Source organism: Bubalus bubalis, chromosome 5 (genome assembly GCF_019923935.1).
Source record: "Bubalus bubalis isolate 160015118507 breed Murrah chromosome 5, NDDB_SH_1, whole genome shotgun sequence".
Taxonomy (NCBI): Eukaryota; Metazoa; Chordata; class Mammalia; order Artiodactyla; family Bovidae; genus Bubalus; species Bubalus bubalis.
The window spans coordinates 14,805,340-14,821,997 of record NC_059161.1 but is presented as its reverse complement, the minus strand read 5'-3'; the positions used below and the strand labels follow the sequence as shown (position 1 = coordinate 14,821,997).

At 34.7% G+C, this 16,658-nt stretch overlaps 1 protein-coding gene across 16 annotated transcripts in view; it reads left to right on the top strand.

Annotated features, from left to right (window-relative positions):
- The window catches only part of SWT1 (SWT1 RNA endoribonuclease homolog), a 112,655-nt gene that overhangs the window by 36,019 nt on the left and 59,978 nt on the right, over window positions 1-16,658 (top strand). For all 16 annotated transcript variants that reach the window (XM_044942723.2, XM_006060521.4, XM_006060519.4 and 13 more), the window contains 4 exons: window positions 1,019-1,112; window positions 8,763-8,908; window positions 10,383-10,546; window positions 11,689-11,827. In XM_044942723.2, coding sequence (XP_044798658.2) covers window positions 1,019-1,112; window positions 8,763-8,908; window positions 10,383-10,546; window positions 11,689-11,827 — 543 coding nt within the window. The remainder of the gene's footprint in view (window positions 1-1,018; window positions 1,113-8,762; window positions 8,909-10,382; window positions 10,547-11,688; window positions 11,828-16,658) is intronic.

Sequence of the window (16,658 nt, the reverse complement as noted above, 5' to 3'; positions counted from 1 at the left end):
TTGACAAGCATAGGGACCTGGTGCAGCTTAGACCTTAGAAAAATGTTTATTGCATGTGTGAATGAGTTTTCTAATTTGAAAGTTTAGAGGACTCAGTGATATAGGCTAAAAGTTGAGGGGAGAAAAAGGTTATAATCTGGGAAAAAAGTTAAGGCTCACTGGCCAGCATATCTTTACTTTTAGTGTGTAAGAGAACTTGCCAAGGGCTTAGATCAGTCTTTGGATCCAGGCTTCAAAGATTATTATCCATAAATGGGTCTGGGGTGTGGTGCTTCTTTCTATATTATTAATAAGTACCCCAGGGATTTCTGAGGCAGGTAGTGTAAGGACTTATAAAAATGATATCTTTAGTCCTCTTTCTACATATTACATTCTTTTCATACACACACATACACACACACAACTTATTACATGCTTTAAGACTTGGAGAATACCAGGGGACACTATATCAGCTACATACTAACATTTGTTAGAAATTACTTTTTGTATTCTCTTCCTAGTGCCCATGTTGTCTTCTTCTGTACATCTCTCTCTAAATGTTATTGCTTAGAGGTTAAGAAAAAGCAGACACATGAAAGTGGTTCTGTTGCTGGTAGAACAATTGCTCATTATTTTACTGACCTCTTTTAAGTTAATATGAAACAAAATATAATCATATAATTTGCTTATAATCTCTTAAGTGACTGAACTGAGACTAGAATTCATAGCTTTTGGTTTCTAGTATGGCATTTTAACCTACTGATCACATTTCTTTCCTTCGGGTTTATTAATAGGCATATTCTCTTCTGTTTTAGTAAACTATCAATTTAATAAACTATCAGTTAATTAAACCCATAAATATATGAATTCTAGATCCAGAATTTTCAGGTCATTGTTTTTGTTGTGTTTTATCTTCCTCCTCTTATTAAAAAGTTTTCTTTGTTTTAGATGATTCAATTTGTAAATATGGCCTAAATTGTTTATACAGTTCCCAGATTTTGAGTGTGCTTATTGATTGTTGCTTTTGCTAAATTCACAGATGGATTGAGTGATGAGAACAATGATGATCGTGTATTAAAATGCTGTCTTCAGTACCAAGAACTATTCCCTTGTTCTCTTGTTATTTTGTGCACGTGAGTTTCATAATCATTTTACTCTTTTTTTTAAAATAGCAATTTCTATTAAAGAATTTTTAAAAATCATACTATAATGACCATACCAAGGATCAAAAACATATATAATATTCTAAATCTCCCAGTAAATATATTCAGTTATATCTCACATTCTTATAATGTGCAAACTATAGAGGAATGAGATTTGAATCTCATGAAGTTTCATTTCAACTTAAGTTATATGATATTCAGAAAACTTTTGAAAAAGCAAGGGAGAGTCAATTTAACATCCCAATAAAATAGTTAGAAATGAAAATCTACATTTTGGTCATGAGGCAGGAGGGTTAATTTATTTGTTGGGAAAGGCTAATGTATGTTGCAGTTATATCCTGAGTGCCTGTAACAGAGTTAGAGTTGAAATTCTGGGTCTACCACTTACCAGCTTTGTGACCTTGGAAAGCTGCTTAATGTTTCTTTATGTGTTTCCTTATGTGTGAAGCATAGGGAGAATAATAATACCTGCATTTATGAGGCTATTGTGAGTATTTAATCAGAAAAAGTATGCATATATGACTTGGAAGAGTGCCTCATACATAAAATTATCTCAGTAAGAGTTTTTCCTCCTTCTGTCCTCATTCCATTCCATTCCTCCATTCCCAACTAATATATTAATAAGTTAGTTCTAAGGTAAAAGTAGCAAATTTTATTTGCCAAATTGTATTTATCATGTATGAGAAAAGGCTCTATAGGAACTGATAAGAGCAATTTTAATTTGTAGTTTTAGTCTGAATTGTATTTACTTCAGAATGGAGTTTTTATAGTTTCATGATCATGCCAAAATTCTCTGAAATGAAGTGATTATGGAAATGAATAGCTTTTAGATTTTTCTGGTAAGAGGCTTGCCAATTATCATTTTAGCTGTGTTCAAAGATAAAGTTGTTTTTTTTTATTTTAAAAGAAACAGATTTCTATCTCTACCTTCATATGTCCTATTAATCTAGGACATAATATATCATCCTGGAGTTTGTTGAAGGCTGAAATAGATTTAGTAATATGTTAATCGTTTTGAATTTGAGATAAGCTAAATTTGAGAGAGAATTGTTATTTTTTTGTTCCACTTAGAATGAAAATTAAATTGGTGAGATTTAATCAATTCTCCATTATTTCTGCAGTCACTGTTCTGGAATGAACAGATGTTAACAGTTTTTAATGAAATGAAAGTTTGTGGTCAAACTTTTACCTCTGGCATTGTCATGTTCCAGACAAGCCTTTTTGTTTTTTCCCTGTTAAGTGTGATAATCATACTTACTGTGTAAGTCAAACATACTTAATGTGAGGATATATTTTTACTACTTTAAGGGATGATGAGATGATTAACATTAATATTAATAATGGCAGTGATAGGAGAAACCGTCTATAAATACTACATACTATATCTCATTCTAAGTGCTTTACTCACATTTTTAATCTTAAGTATGTGCCAGCAACGTCCAGTTAGTATTTCCAGTCCACATCTCTCTTCTAAACTCTAGACTAATATATTCATCTACTTATTTGATATCTGTTTGGATGTCTCATAGACATCTGAAACCTGCCCTCTCCAAAAATTAACTCCTAATCTTTCCTTCTAAACTGTTCTCCATTTGAATAAAAAAAGGCCATCTTCTACCCATTTTGCTAAAGCCAGAAACCTTGGAGACATTTTTTTATTTCTGCCTTTCCTTTATAATCTTTAGTCAGGCAAATAGCAGGTCTTGTGTGGTCTTCTTTTCTTTACCTACTCTGCCACCATCCTATGTCAAGTGATGTTATTTTTCCTCTTCCTTTTCTTCTCTAAGATCCATTATGCTCTCTACTTCCATATTCTCCTTCATTTATTTTTCAAAAAAATAATAATGGTATTTTTAACTTTTTAAAAGTTTTGTTATGAAGAATTTCAACAACATTCAAAGTGAAGAAGAGTTAATAAACTCCTAAGTACCCAGCTACAATAATTATCAAGTTTCTACAGTTCTGCTGCTAAGTCACGTCAGTCGTGTCCGACTCTGTGCAACCCCATAGACGGCAGCCCACCAGGCTCCGTCATCCCTGGGATTCTCCAGGCAAGAACACTGGAGTGGGTTGCCATTTCCTTCTCCGATGCATGAAAGTGAAAAGTGAAAGTGAAGTCGCTCAGTCTTGTCCAACTCAGCGACCCCATGGACTGAAGCCTACCAGACTCCTCCATCCATGGGATTTTCCAGGCAAGAGTACTGGAGTGGGGTGCCATTGCCTTCTCCAGTTCTATTACCTTATTATTTCCATCTACTCCCTGTCTTACAATATGATACAGTTCTTTTTATATTGAGGGAAGCTGTATGATGTTAAAATGGCCAAATCTTAACTACACAGTGTGACAATGGATACTCTGGTTGTAGCCCCACATCCCTCTTGATACATAGAACACTTCCATTATCCTAGAAAATGTGCTTATGCCCATTTTGTGCCCTTTTTCTAGTTTCTTAAGGTGGAAGCTAAGATAATTTATTTGAGACTCCTCTAAATTTTCCTTTAAGCACTGCCTTAGCTGCGTTTCACAAATTTTGATACATTTTTTTTAAATTCAATTTAATATGCTTTATAATTTGAATTCCTGGTGGTCCGGTCTAGTGGTTAAGACTCAGTGCTTTCCCTGTTGGGGCTGGGGTTTGATCCCTTGTAGGGGAGCTAATCCTGCAAGCCGTGGTGCAGCCAAAAAATAAATTAAAGAAAATAATGTTTTATAATTTCCCTCATGATTTCCTTTGACCCACAGGTTTTTTTAGATATTTGGTGCAGTTAACTCCAAATATTTGCAAATTTTCCAGTTATCTTCTTGTTATTGATTATACTTTAATTCTGTTATATGACTTGAAAACATAGTTTATATGATTTCTATTCCTTTAAATTTGTTAAATGTGGTTTTATGCCCATGAATAAACTCTTGGTGAATGTTTTATGTGCTCTTAAGAAGAATTTATTCTGCTCTTGCGGGTCGAGTATTCTATAAATTTCATATAGGCCAAGTTTGTTGATAGTGTTGTTTAGGTCTTTTGTAACTTTAGTATTAATAATCTGTCTACTTATTTTATGATTACTGAGAGAGGAGTCTTAAATTTCCCAGCTGTAATTTATTTGTTTGCTTCTCCTTTCCATTCTGTTTGTTTTACTTCATGAATTATGAAGCTCTGTTGTCAGAGGCATACACATTTAGGATAGTCTTCTTGGAGAATTGACACCTTTCTCATTATCTAATCACTGTCTTTGTTCCTGATAATATTCCTGATTCTGAAGTTTCCTTTGTTTAATATTAATATTCCTATTCCAGTGTTGTTTGCTTTGTATTTATAATATATATATTGTTCATCCATTTACTTTTAACCTATCTATATCTTTATATTAAAGTATTTTGTAGATAGCATATAATTGATACTTTTCTTTTTTCCATTCTGACAATTTCTGTCTCATGAATTTCTACTATTCACATTTAATTGGTTGGATCAGAATCTACCATTTTGCTAATTATTTTTTATTTGTTCAGCTATTCTTTTCTTCCTTTTCCTTTTTCTTTTTTTTTTTCCCCCTTGGATTAACTATGGTGCCATTTTATCTCCATTATTGACTTTGTACCTTTTTGAAAAAAACTTTATAATGGTTGCCTTAGTGTTTATAATATACATCTTTACTTGATCAAAGTCTGTCTTTAAATAACACTATGTTGCTTCATGTGTAGTATAAGTATTTTAATATGCTTTGAATTTCTCCCCCCATCCATTTTGCTATCATTATTACATATTTTACTTTTATAGAAACAATAGCACAGTACTTTGTAATGTTTTTGCTTCACTCATTTGTCATTTAAAGGAATTAAAAATAAGAAAGTGAATGTTTTTATCTTGCATTCCATTTTTAGCATTCTTTATTTCTTTTTTTGAATCCAAGTTTCTGTCTGGTGCCAGATTTCTGGTCATATTCCTTTTGCCTAAACAACTTTGACATATGTGAGTATGTTGGCAGTGAATTTTCTGATTTTGTTTGTCTGATAGTGTGTTTATTTCTCATTTATTTCTGAAGTATATTTTTACTGGATATGCAATTCCTGGTTGATTTGTTTTTCTGTTTCTTTAAGTATTTTAAGGGTATCACTGCATTTTCTTCTAACTTCTTTGATTTCTGATTAGAAGTCTGCTATAAATATTTTCTTCCTCTGTGTGTAATGTTCTTTTGGTCTTTTTTCCCCCCCTCTCATTGCTTTCAAGATTTTTTGTCTTTTTTTTTTTTTAGCAGTTTGTTTTTAGCATTCTTTAGCAGATGTACCCACTCCAGTGTTCTTGCCTGGAGAATCCCAGGGATAGGGGAGCGTGGTGGGCTGCCGTCTGTGGGGTTGCACAGAGTTGGACACGACTGAAGTGACGCAGCAACAGCAGCAGCAGATGTACCACGTGTTTGTGTATATGTTTGTGATCCAAGCATGCATGCTCAGTTGCTCAGACATGTCCAGCCCCTCGTGACACCATGGATTGTAGCTTGCCTGGTTCCTCTGTCCATGGGATTTTCCAGGCAAGAATACTGGAGTGAGTTGCCATTTCCTCCTCCAGGGTATCCTCCCAACCCAGGGATTGAACCTGTGTCTCCTGCATTGACAGGTGGATTCTTTACCACTGAGCCACCTGGGAAACCTGTATGCTTGTGGTAGAGGAGAGGAAATTATCCTGCCTGATGTTCTCTGAGCTTCTTGGATCTGTGGTTTGGTGTTCATTTTTTAGTTTTGGAAAATTCTAAGCCATTATTTCTTTAAATATTTAATATTCCTTCTGCCCTATTCCCTCTTTTCTCCTTCTGGTATTACAGAATTATTAATACATTGTAGTAGTCAGCCTCCAAGATGATTCCAGTGATTCCTTGCCTCTTCGTATCTTTTTGTTTTTGTTTCTTGGCTGCACTGTACCACTTGCAGGACCTTAGTTACCCAGTCAGGAATCAAACCCAGGCCCTCTGCAATGGAAGTGCAGAGTCCTCACCACTGGACCACCAGGGGATTCCTGTTCCTCTTAGTATTAATTCCCTCGTGTAGTCCTCTCCTACGTTGTACCAGGGTTGATCATCTGTGTGACAGATAGCATGCATCAGAAGTGATGGTATATCACTTCTAAGATTAATTTATGAAAGATTGGCACTTCCTTTTTGGGCACACTCTTGTTTCTTTCTCTTAGATCAGTTGTTCTGGGGAAGCAAACTCCATGCTGTGAATAGCTCTGTGGAGATGCCCACGTGGTAAGAAACTGAAGCTGCAAGCCAAAAGCCAGTGAAGGGCTAAGCCCTACCAATAGCTACATAAATGAGCACCAATTAAATCATGAGGTGACACTGGGGAATAGTATGCTTCAACTTTGTGAGATACCCTGAGCCAGAATCAGTCAGTCAAGCTGCTCACAGATTCCTCACTTTTAGAAACTGTTTGAGATAATAAAATGTTTTTTTCACACTACTAAGTTTTGGGGATAAAGAGTTACACACCCAATAGACAACTAATACATGCCTATATATTTGACTATTTGATATTGTCCAACAGCTCTTATATATATTTTTTTTAACATTTTCTTCCCTTTTGTTTCAGTTTGGATAATTTCTTTTGACCTGTCTTAATGTTTGGTCTTTCCAGTAGACTCAGTGTTGAGTCTACTGAGGAGCTTGTTGAAGGCATTTTTAATTTCTGTCTGGTTTTACATGCTGTTCACCTTTTCTGTTGGGCTTCCCAGGTGGCACTAATGGTAAAGAACCCGCATGCCAAAGCAAGAGCTTCCAGAGATGTGGGTTCGATCCCTGGGTGGGGAAGATCCCTTGAAGAAGGGCTTGGCAACCTGCTCCACTATTCTTGCCTGGAGAGTCCCATGGACAGAGGAGCCTGGTGGGCTACAGCGCGTAAGGTGACAAAGAGTCGGACACGACTGAAGAGACTTAGCACGCATGCATTCACCTTTTCCATTAGAGCCTTTAACACAATCTAAATTCTTTAAAATTTCCTGTCAGATAGCTTCAATGTCTGTGTCATATTTGAGTCTGGTTCTATTGATTGCCATGTCTCTTGGAAGTATATTGCTTTTTTTCTGGGTTGAATTTATATGCAGATTTTAAGACTCAACTCTGTGATTTCCTCCCTTCTTCAGTTTCCCCTTAACTGTCCATATGTTTTGGCCCGAGCTACCTAACATTGCCTTCTGACATTTCAAGCCGCAAAGGCTCTGACTTTCTTCCTGAAAGCATTGATGAGTTGGGGAATGCCCTCAAGCAAAAAGATAGAAAAGTGTGCTCTTAACCTTTGCAGTGTCTGTGTCTTGAGTGTACATTCCCCTCCACCTTCTACCTTCATTTTATTGCTCTTTAGTGCCTTCAAATAGATTTTGCCTTTTTTGTTGTTTTTAGTCTAGATTTTCTAATTCTGTCTATGGGAAGTTAGTCTGACCAAGCTATTTTGTCATTAACAGAAGCTGGAAACCTGCTAGTCTCAAGAACAACAGTTTGGTAAACACAGATCTGATGTCAGTTCTGCACTGAAGCCCTTAAATCTCTTTCCATTTATTAATGTTCTTGACTTTCTCTGTAGGCACGTAAACTGGTCTTATCCACTATTTCTAATCATCCTGGCTTCTTACAGCATATAGCAAATTCACATCATTTGTCTTCAATCATCAGTTCAGTTGCTCAGTCATGTCCGACTCTTTGCAACCCCATGAACCGCAGCACGCCAGGCCTCCCTGTCCATCACCAACTCCCGGAGTCCACCCAAACTCATGTCCATTGAGTCGGTGATGCTATCCAACCATCTCATCCTCTGTCGTCCCCTTCTCCTCCTGCCCTCAATCTTTCCCAGCATCAGGGTCTTTTCCAGTGAGTCAGCTCTTTGCATCAGGTGGCCAAAGTATTGGAGTTTCAGCTTCAGCATCAGTCCTTCCAATGAACACCCAGGACTGATCTCCTTTAGGATGGACTGGTTGGATCTCCTTGCAGTCCAAGGGACCCAACACCACAGTTCAAAAACATCAATTCTTCGGTGCTCAGCTTTCTTCACATCCATACATGACCACTGGAAAAACCATAGCCTTGACTAGACGGACCTTTGTTGGCAAAGTAATATCTCTGCTTTTCAATGTACTATCTAGGTTGGGCATAACTGTCCTTCCAAGGAGTAAGCGTCTTTTAATTTCATGGCTGCAGTCACCATCTGCAGTGATTTTGGAACCCCCAAAAATAAAGTCTGACACTGTTTCCACTGTTTCCCCATCTATTTACTTAATAGACAAGTTACTTAACCTTTTTATACTTCAGTTTCTCATGTGTGAAATGGGGATAAAAATTAGTACCGCTCCTACCTAAGAAGTTTGTTGTGGGAATTAAATGGATTGATATATATAAAGTGCTTAGCATAGTTCCTGATACCAGGAAAACATTCAATATGTAGCAATAATAATTATTCTCAAAAGCTAAGATGATATGCCTCTAGTGTATGATAATTTATCTTCTGCATTAAAATATTATCCTTTATTATATATGTACTGAGAAGCACAAACCTCTGATTAGACTCCATGTGATTTTAGTTGCCATATGATTTGTCTTATTTTTTATAAAATATTTTTTCCTCCTAATCCAACCTAGGGATGATAGAAATTTAAGAAACAAAGGCCTAATAAGTGGTGTGAAGTCATTCAGTAAAGAAGAATTGAGTACAGAGTTATTAAACTTATCTCTGAACACAGATGTATGTCATCAGCCTTGTATATCTAAACAACAATTGAAAGCAGGTAGTATTCTTACTACAAATAATTAGAAGTAAATCTTATTTTGTGTACTAAGAATATTGACAACAGTTGGAATTAATAGTAGATTTTTATTTTGTACATTTAAAGAAACATTGTTTGGAATATTTGCTGGCACATAAATGGTAGAAATGAATGAATATTATAATGGTGATCCAAGAAAAAGCATACATTATTGCCTTCTATATATACTGTTACAAATTAATTTGTAGTTTTGTCTGTACACTCATATACATTTTTATATATTTGTAATCACCATGTGAATCCTATTTTTTTCCTTCACAGAGGATACCTTTTAAATTAATAGTAGCTATAAGAAATATCCATTTGAGGTTGAGAAAATAGTTTATTCTTAAAATCACTTTCATATTCATAACTTTCTATTAACATAGTAAAACAGTAATAGACTTGAAGGACTCTAGTGGTAATGTTTTTAAATTTAAACTAATATACACATTATTTAAAAACATATCTCACCATTTCCTTCTGAGGGAAAAATAATTATTGAAGTTTTTAATAGCATATGTATATGCTTCATATATTCATTTGAATATATGCTACTTATTTGGTGCTTATTTGACCTTTTTGGTAATAAAATTTCCTTTGTCATAATATTCTAAATGGCCTTTAGAGGCAGTTACAGAATATTCTTCTTTATAGTTTTTCAAGGGAAATATGCTTTTGATTTGCTCATTGTATTACTGACATTTAAAATTTTTACTTCATAATCATAGAGGTAATCCCCTTAATATTTTGAATTTTGCCATAAAAAATTGCTGTTGTTTGCAAGTGTCAAAATAGTAATTATAACGAAATAATATAAATGAAAATAATCAAAACTAATATTAGAAGGTGAAGGTGTATAGGTAGTTAAATCAGAGATTCTAGTCTTTTCAAGACAATTTATTGATGTGAGTTATGTTTATGATTTTTGGAAGTAAACACATTTTGATCCATAGGTTTTGGTTTTCTATTATAAATATTAAGAGATGCAAAGAATTGTTTTAATTTTTAATTTTTTTAAATAATGAAAGGTTAAAATATACACATTTCTCAAATTTTTTTTTCTTTCACATTTCTATTTTAGTAAAAACATTTCATTGCCTTTTGTCAAAAAGATAAAGCATTTACTAATGTAATATGTATTGCATCTAAAAACAGCTATACTAAATATTTCTAAATACTCTTTATTTATTTGTTTTGGCCATGCCACATGGCTTGCAAGAGTTCTCCGAACAGGGATTGAACCAGGGCCAGGGCAAGTGAAAGCCTGGATCCTAACCAGTAGCCCACCAGTGAACTCCCCTAAATCTTGTTTTAAAAATATTCATTAGTTCTCTAGATTCAAATACTAATTATATCCATTAAATATTTATTATTTATGAACAAATACTAATTATATATGTAAAATATTTACTATTAATGTCCTAAATAAAGCTTGTAACTATTTGTTTTGAAGAAACAACACCTTTGGAGGAGAGCTATGAGGAACAATCTACAAACTCTGGACTACCCCTTCTACTTGAAAACATTGTATCTGATCTCGAAAGATCTCTTGGAACAGCTTTATCTTCCATATTAGAAACAGAAATGAAAATTGCTTTTGGAAACCTCTGGATGGAGGTGATTATTTGAACGCTTAGTTAAAGGTTTCTTTTTTATTGCTAAAGATTTGTTGCCTTATTTTAAGAGATACTATTTGTATAAAATATATGTTTTATTGTAATAATTGATATCACATTAATATTTTTCTTGAAGTTTTTGGAATAACTTTAAAAACTAACTGATGGACATTTCCTAAAGATTAGGACTATTTTTTATCATTCATTTTTTCAGTGAACAAATATTTATTGGGTGTCTACCATCTGTTAGACACATTTCCTCCATGGAGCTTAAATTGAAAGAAAATGTCTCATTTTTAATTTATTTGAGTCAAAATGTCTATATTGTGGCTTATGTGATACAAGTTTGAGAATCAGAGTGTAAATTTGGTGTTAGTAAAATATTTTGAATTTTCTTTAGATTCACATCTCTTCTGTAATAAGTAAACATCACATTTGGAAATAGTGGCCTTCTTAGTTTAATGTTTGTTTGCTATTCACATTTATCATTAGGAGAAAGTTTATTCCCTATCAATTGCATCTATCCCAGATATTCAGTGAGATTCTAATATTTGTCAGTGTGGCTTGATTATACTATCAAGTGTTAAACCAAGATGTTGAAAAATGATCAGATTCTAGGAAGGTTGACGTAAATTACATTTCATAATAGAGTCTGATAAAGTGATTGCATATGAATGATTGAAGAAAGGATGTAACGACATCTTGTAGTACTTAATGATGAGTTTTCTTTATAAACATGTCTTTATAGGAGTGTAGCGAGTGTCAATTATAGTTGAAAATTCTTTTCTGTATAGATGTTTTTCTCTAGTTTTAGGAAATTAGATTGATTTTGTTGTAGAAATGACCATGTTGAAAGATAGATGACAACTTTTGCTGACTAGAACTAGTTTTTCTGATTAAAACTGTGCTTTCTTTTGGCACACATAGTTTCTGAAACTATAAGTATTACTACTAATGTGAATTTTATAAAAGTAGTTTTCAGTGAAATAGGCATTTTAAGACTGTGACTGGCTTTTAATAAAACATCTTTTAGTTTAAGAAGAATTCAATTATGTTTTGCCTAGAAATCTATGTAGGAATTCCTAAATAGGTACTTTAAAATAATAGAATAATAAGTACATCAGTAATGCTATTTTCCTCTAGATGCTGTATGTGAAACCTCCATGGACTCTAATACATTTATTACAGTGCTTTAGAAAACATTGGTTGGCTGTATTTGGATTAGTTATGGAAAAGAACTTGCTCTTAACCATTGAGAGTCTATATGAAAATGTCCGTAAAGGTATGGATCTTTCATTTTGTCTTTGGAAGTGTTGTGTTAAAGTCAGAATAATAGATATATCCCATGGAATGTGAAGATGAATTAATAAAAAATTTTTCAATTAGTTCTTAACCATTTACACTTTTAATTTCTTAAGGAAATTTATGGCAGCTAGATGAATGGATGGAGTTCATAGAGATTGTGACTGTTCATAGTATCATTTTTGATGTTCAAATAGTTAATCAAGATTTCTACTTAAAATACATGGTTAAGGAATAGGAATCCTTTGACTTTGGTGCATAATGAATTTTAGAACCACAAGAGACTAGAATCAACCACTTAGTTGGTAGTTCTTAAACTGTATCACACAGAACCTTCTTGAAGTGCTTCTGGAGTTGCCAGAGATTAGGGGTGGAAAGGTTGATAGGGAGCCTGATAATAGTGTGCCTTTGGCCTTCAACCCCAACTTTAGCCATTAAGCTTTCTTTTATTTATGTAGAGAGATTCCGTGTGTGATTAAAAAAGAAAAAGTTTTTCTGCCAGGAAGCAAAAGATGTTTAAAGCACTGATCTAATGGTGGGCTACAGTTTCAGTTCAGTTCAGTCACTCAGTCGTGTCCGACTCTGCGACCCCATGGACTGCAGCACGCCAGGCCTCCCTGTCCATCACCAACTCCCGGAGTCTACCCAAACTCATGTCCATTGAGTCAGTGATGCCATCCAACCATCTCATCCTCTGTCATCCCCTTCTCCACCTGCCCTTAATCTTTCTCAGCATCAGGGTCTTTTCAGATAAGTTAGCTCTTCACATCAGGTGGCCAAAGTATTGGAGTTTCAGCTTCAACAGCAGTCCTTCCAATGAACATCCAGGACTGATCTCCTTTAGGATGGACTGGTTGGATCTCCTTGTAGTCCAAGGGACTCTCAAGAGTCTTCTCCAACACCACAGTTCAAAAGCATCAATTCTTCAGTGCTCAGCTTTCTTTAGATATAAGTCCAACTCTCACATCCATACATGACTACTGGAAAAACCATAGCCTTGACTAGACGGACCTCTGTTGGCAAAGTAATGTCTCTGCTTTTGAATATGCTATCTAGGTTGCTCATAACTTTCCTTCCAAGGAGTAAACATCTTCTAATTTCATGGCTGTAGTCACCATCTGCAGTGATTTTGGAGCCTAAAAAAATAAAGTCAGCCACTGTTTCCACTGTTTCCGCATCTATTTGCCATGAAGTGATGGGACCAGGTGCCATGATCTTACTTTTCTGAAAGTTGAGCTTTAAGCCAACTTTTTCCATTCTCCTCTTTCACTTTCATCAAGAGGCTCTTTAGTTCTTCACTTTCTGGCATAAGGGTGGTATCATCTGCATAGCTGAGGTTATTGATATTCCTCCCGGCAATCTTGATTCCAGCTTGTGCTTCCTCCAGCCCAGTGTTTCTCATGATGTACTCTGCATATAAGTTAAATAAGCAGGGTGACAATATACAGCCTTGATGTACTCCTTTTCCTATTTGGAACCAGCCTGTTGTTCCATGTCCAGTTCTAACTGTTGCTTCCTGACCTGCATACAGGTTTCTCAAGAGGCAGGTCAGGTGGTCTGGTGTTCCCATTTCTTTCAGAATTTTCCACAGTTTATTGTGATCCGCACAGTCAAAGGCTTTGGCATGGTCAATAAAGCAGAAACAGATGTTTTTCTGGAACTCTCTTCCTTTTTCGATGATCCAGTGGATGTTAGCAATTTGATCTCTGGTTCCTCTGCCTTTTCTAAAACCAGCTTGAACATCTGGAAGTTCATGGTTCATGTATTGCTGAAGCCTGGCTTGGAGAATTTTGAGCATTACTTTGCTAGCATATTTATGCGCTACAGTTTATGGGGTCGCAAAAGAGTCCAACATGACTTAGCGACTAAATAAATATTATTAAAGTCTGGGTTTTATCATTAAGGAAACTAGATTTGAGAGAGTAAGTGATTTGTCCAGAGTGAACAACTCCATTTCTTTTGCTGTACCTTTAAAAAGGAAAGTATAAACCATTATTAGGATGTTCAGTTAGTTCTTGACTTTTCTCAAACTCCATATGAAGTGATCTATTTTATGTATTAGTTATATCCTGTCTACTTTTTAAAAACAACTGAGTATAGATGGGCCTTTAAAGGACCACCTGAGTACAAGAGAGTTTAAGTTAGGCTTAAATGTATGGATGTGAGAGTTGGACTGTGAAGAAGGCTGAGCGCCGAAGAATTGATGCTTTTGAACTGTGGTGTTGGAGAAGACTCTTGAGAGTCCCTTGGACTGCAAGGAGATCCAACCAGTCCATTCTGAAGGAGATCAGCCCTGGGATTTCTTTGGAAGGAATGATGCTAAAGCTGAAATTCCAGTACTTTGGCCACCTCATGCGAAGAGTTGACTCATTGGAAAAGACTCTGATGCTGGGAGGGATTGGGGGCAGGAGGAGAAGGGAACGACAGAGGATGAGATGGCTGGATGGCATCACTGACTCGATGGACGTGAGTCTGAGTGAACTCCGGGAGTTGATGATGGTCAGGGAGGCCTGGCGTGCTGCGATTCATGGGGTCACAAAGAGTCAGACACGACTGAGCGACTGATCTGATTTGATCTGAAAGGTACAAGAGCCAGGTAGTGAAGAAAAACCAAAGAGATATTTTTACTATAAGACATGTGCAAACAATTATTGCAGTACTTGAACACAGATTTTAGCACTAAGCTTCCTAACAGCTAAGATAAAAAAAAACATTCTGTGCCAGATATACCACTTCTCTTTTCTCCTGAAGTGTAAACTCTGAAAATGTTTTATATCTTTATAAACTTCCCCAGGGAACTTAAAGTTCCTAATCAATACTTTATGACATATATGTAGTAGATGTTGCATTAATATTTTTTTTTAAAGTTACTGATCTTTATCACACCAATGGACAGATCATCAAAACAGAAAATTAATAAGGAAACACAAATCTTAGATGATACATTAGATGAGATGGATCTCATTGATATCTTCAGGACATTCCATCCAAATGCAGAATACACCTTCTTCTCAAGTGCACATGGAACATTCTCCAGGATAGACCACATCTTGGGTCACAGAAAAAAAAAAATGTAGGCAATAAGAGAGAAATGATGGGAGAGAGGGAGATATAAAGGAGTCCCAGGAGATCCAACATCCAACTATTAGGTTGGTGCAAAAGTAATTGCGATTTTTTGCATTTGTTGACATGTGCTGTTTGATATTGGAACATTCTAAATAAATGTGGTTATGTTGTACATAATTTTAATACAAAAAAAAAAATAAAATAAAATAAAGTTACTGATCTTTAAAATAAAAAATACACTTTCCAGGCCTTGACCTTTAACTAGAAAATATTTATTAGGGGTTTTATTATTAAGGAATGACATATTGGACACGTCTTCAAAGCATTTTAAAAGATAACATGGAAACAGTGTTCATATCTTTTACTAGGGACATAATTTTGTTGCTTTTGTCAAAAGATGAAGTCCATAAACCATGTGTGATCTTAAGTAAGACTTGGTTTCAAAAATGGGATATCCAGTTTCCATCTTCCATTTGTCTGTTTTCCAGGGCTGGGCAGTTTTTTTGTGCTTATATGGAACTTAGAGATAGTCGTCAGTAGTTCTATTTTTCTCTAATGACAAGAGAAGTGAAGAGATATGACTGCTCCTTTCGTTAAAAACTCATTTGTAGGATTATTGTGTAATCATAATTTATTGATCTTTGATCTAGAAGAATCCGATGCCTAATGTTTACTGACTTGTGAATGATATGTAATAGAATTATAAAAATGCCTTCTGCACTAAAATAATTTTGAATTAGAAAAAATTACAGATAATTCTGTTTATGATCTTTTAATACCATCTGCAGCTGTTGAATTATACGTGTGTTTAACTTACTGTATCAAGCATGTCACTTTAGATCAATTCATAGAAAATTATGTAGAAAATGAGTAGTAGCTTTTTCTGACTTCATTGTCTGTATTAATTTTAACCTAAATACTTATTGAGCTTATATAAACATTAAATTATTTCAGCCATGTAGATTTTTTTTATGCTTTGTCTGAGTACTGAATTGATCATTGACATTATACTTTTGCCTTAATCTTTAGTAAAGAAGTCTTTTAAGATGAAATAAAATGATTAATTCAAGGATTTCAGTCCTATCAAACAGACTACACTGGAGAAGCACCATTAAAAGAAGTTGTGCCCAACTGCCTCCTCTGAGGAGATTTACCTCCTTTCTGTCCTCTGTAGCATCTCTTATCTCTAATTTTCCCACAGGAATTTGAACTAGTCTTTGATTTTAAAAATAACTGAAAGTGTTTTGTAAGGAGATGCACTGTTTGCTTAATAAAAAGATAGCCAGAAACCTGGCTGTAACCATCACATTAGATCAGAATTTCAGAATATTGAGTAATTAATTATGAAAATCCACTTTTTATTTTCATTTAACCTTTCAGTATTTCACAAGCAAATATTTGTTATGTAAGTTATACAGAAAAACTATTTTTCTTAACTCATAGTGCCAGTGTTTCAGAATAAAATAGAATTTCTGAAGCTGTGAACCTAAAAGAAAACAAAGGAAACACATTGCACTGTGGTTATTTTAAATGCCTTTGAAAACTGTTATGCAGTATTCTATCTTAATAATAGAGATAATTTTTTTCTATTCTGAATTTTGGTAACATTAGAAAGCTGTTTAACTTCATTGTTCATAACTTTGAATCTTTGAAATTATTGTCACCACTTCTCCTAATTGGTTTGAGAATTTAATGTAAGCAGGTTTAGTTCCTTGAGACAAAAATGTTGCATCTTTAAATTATTA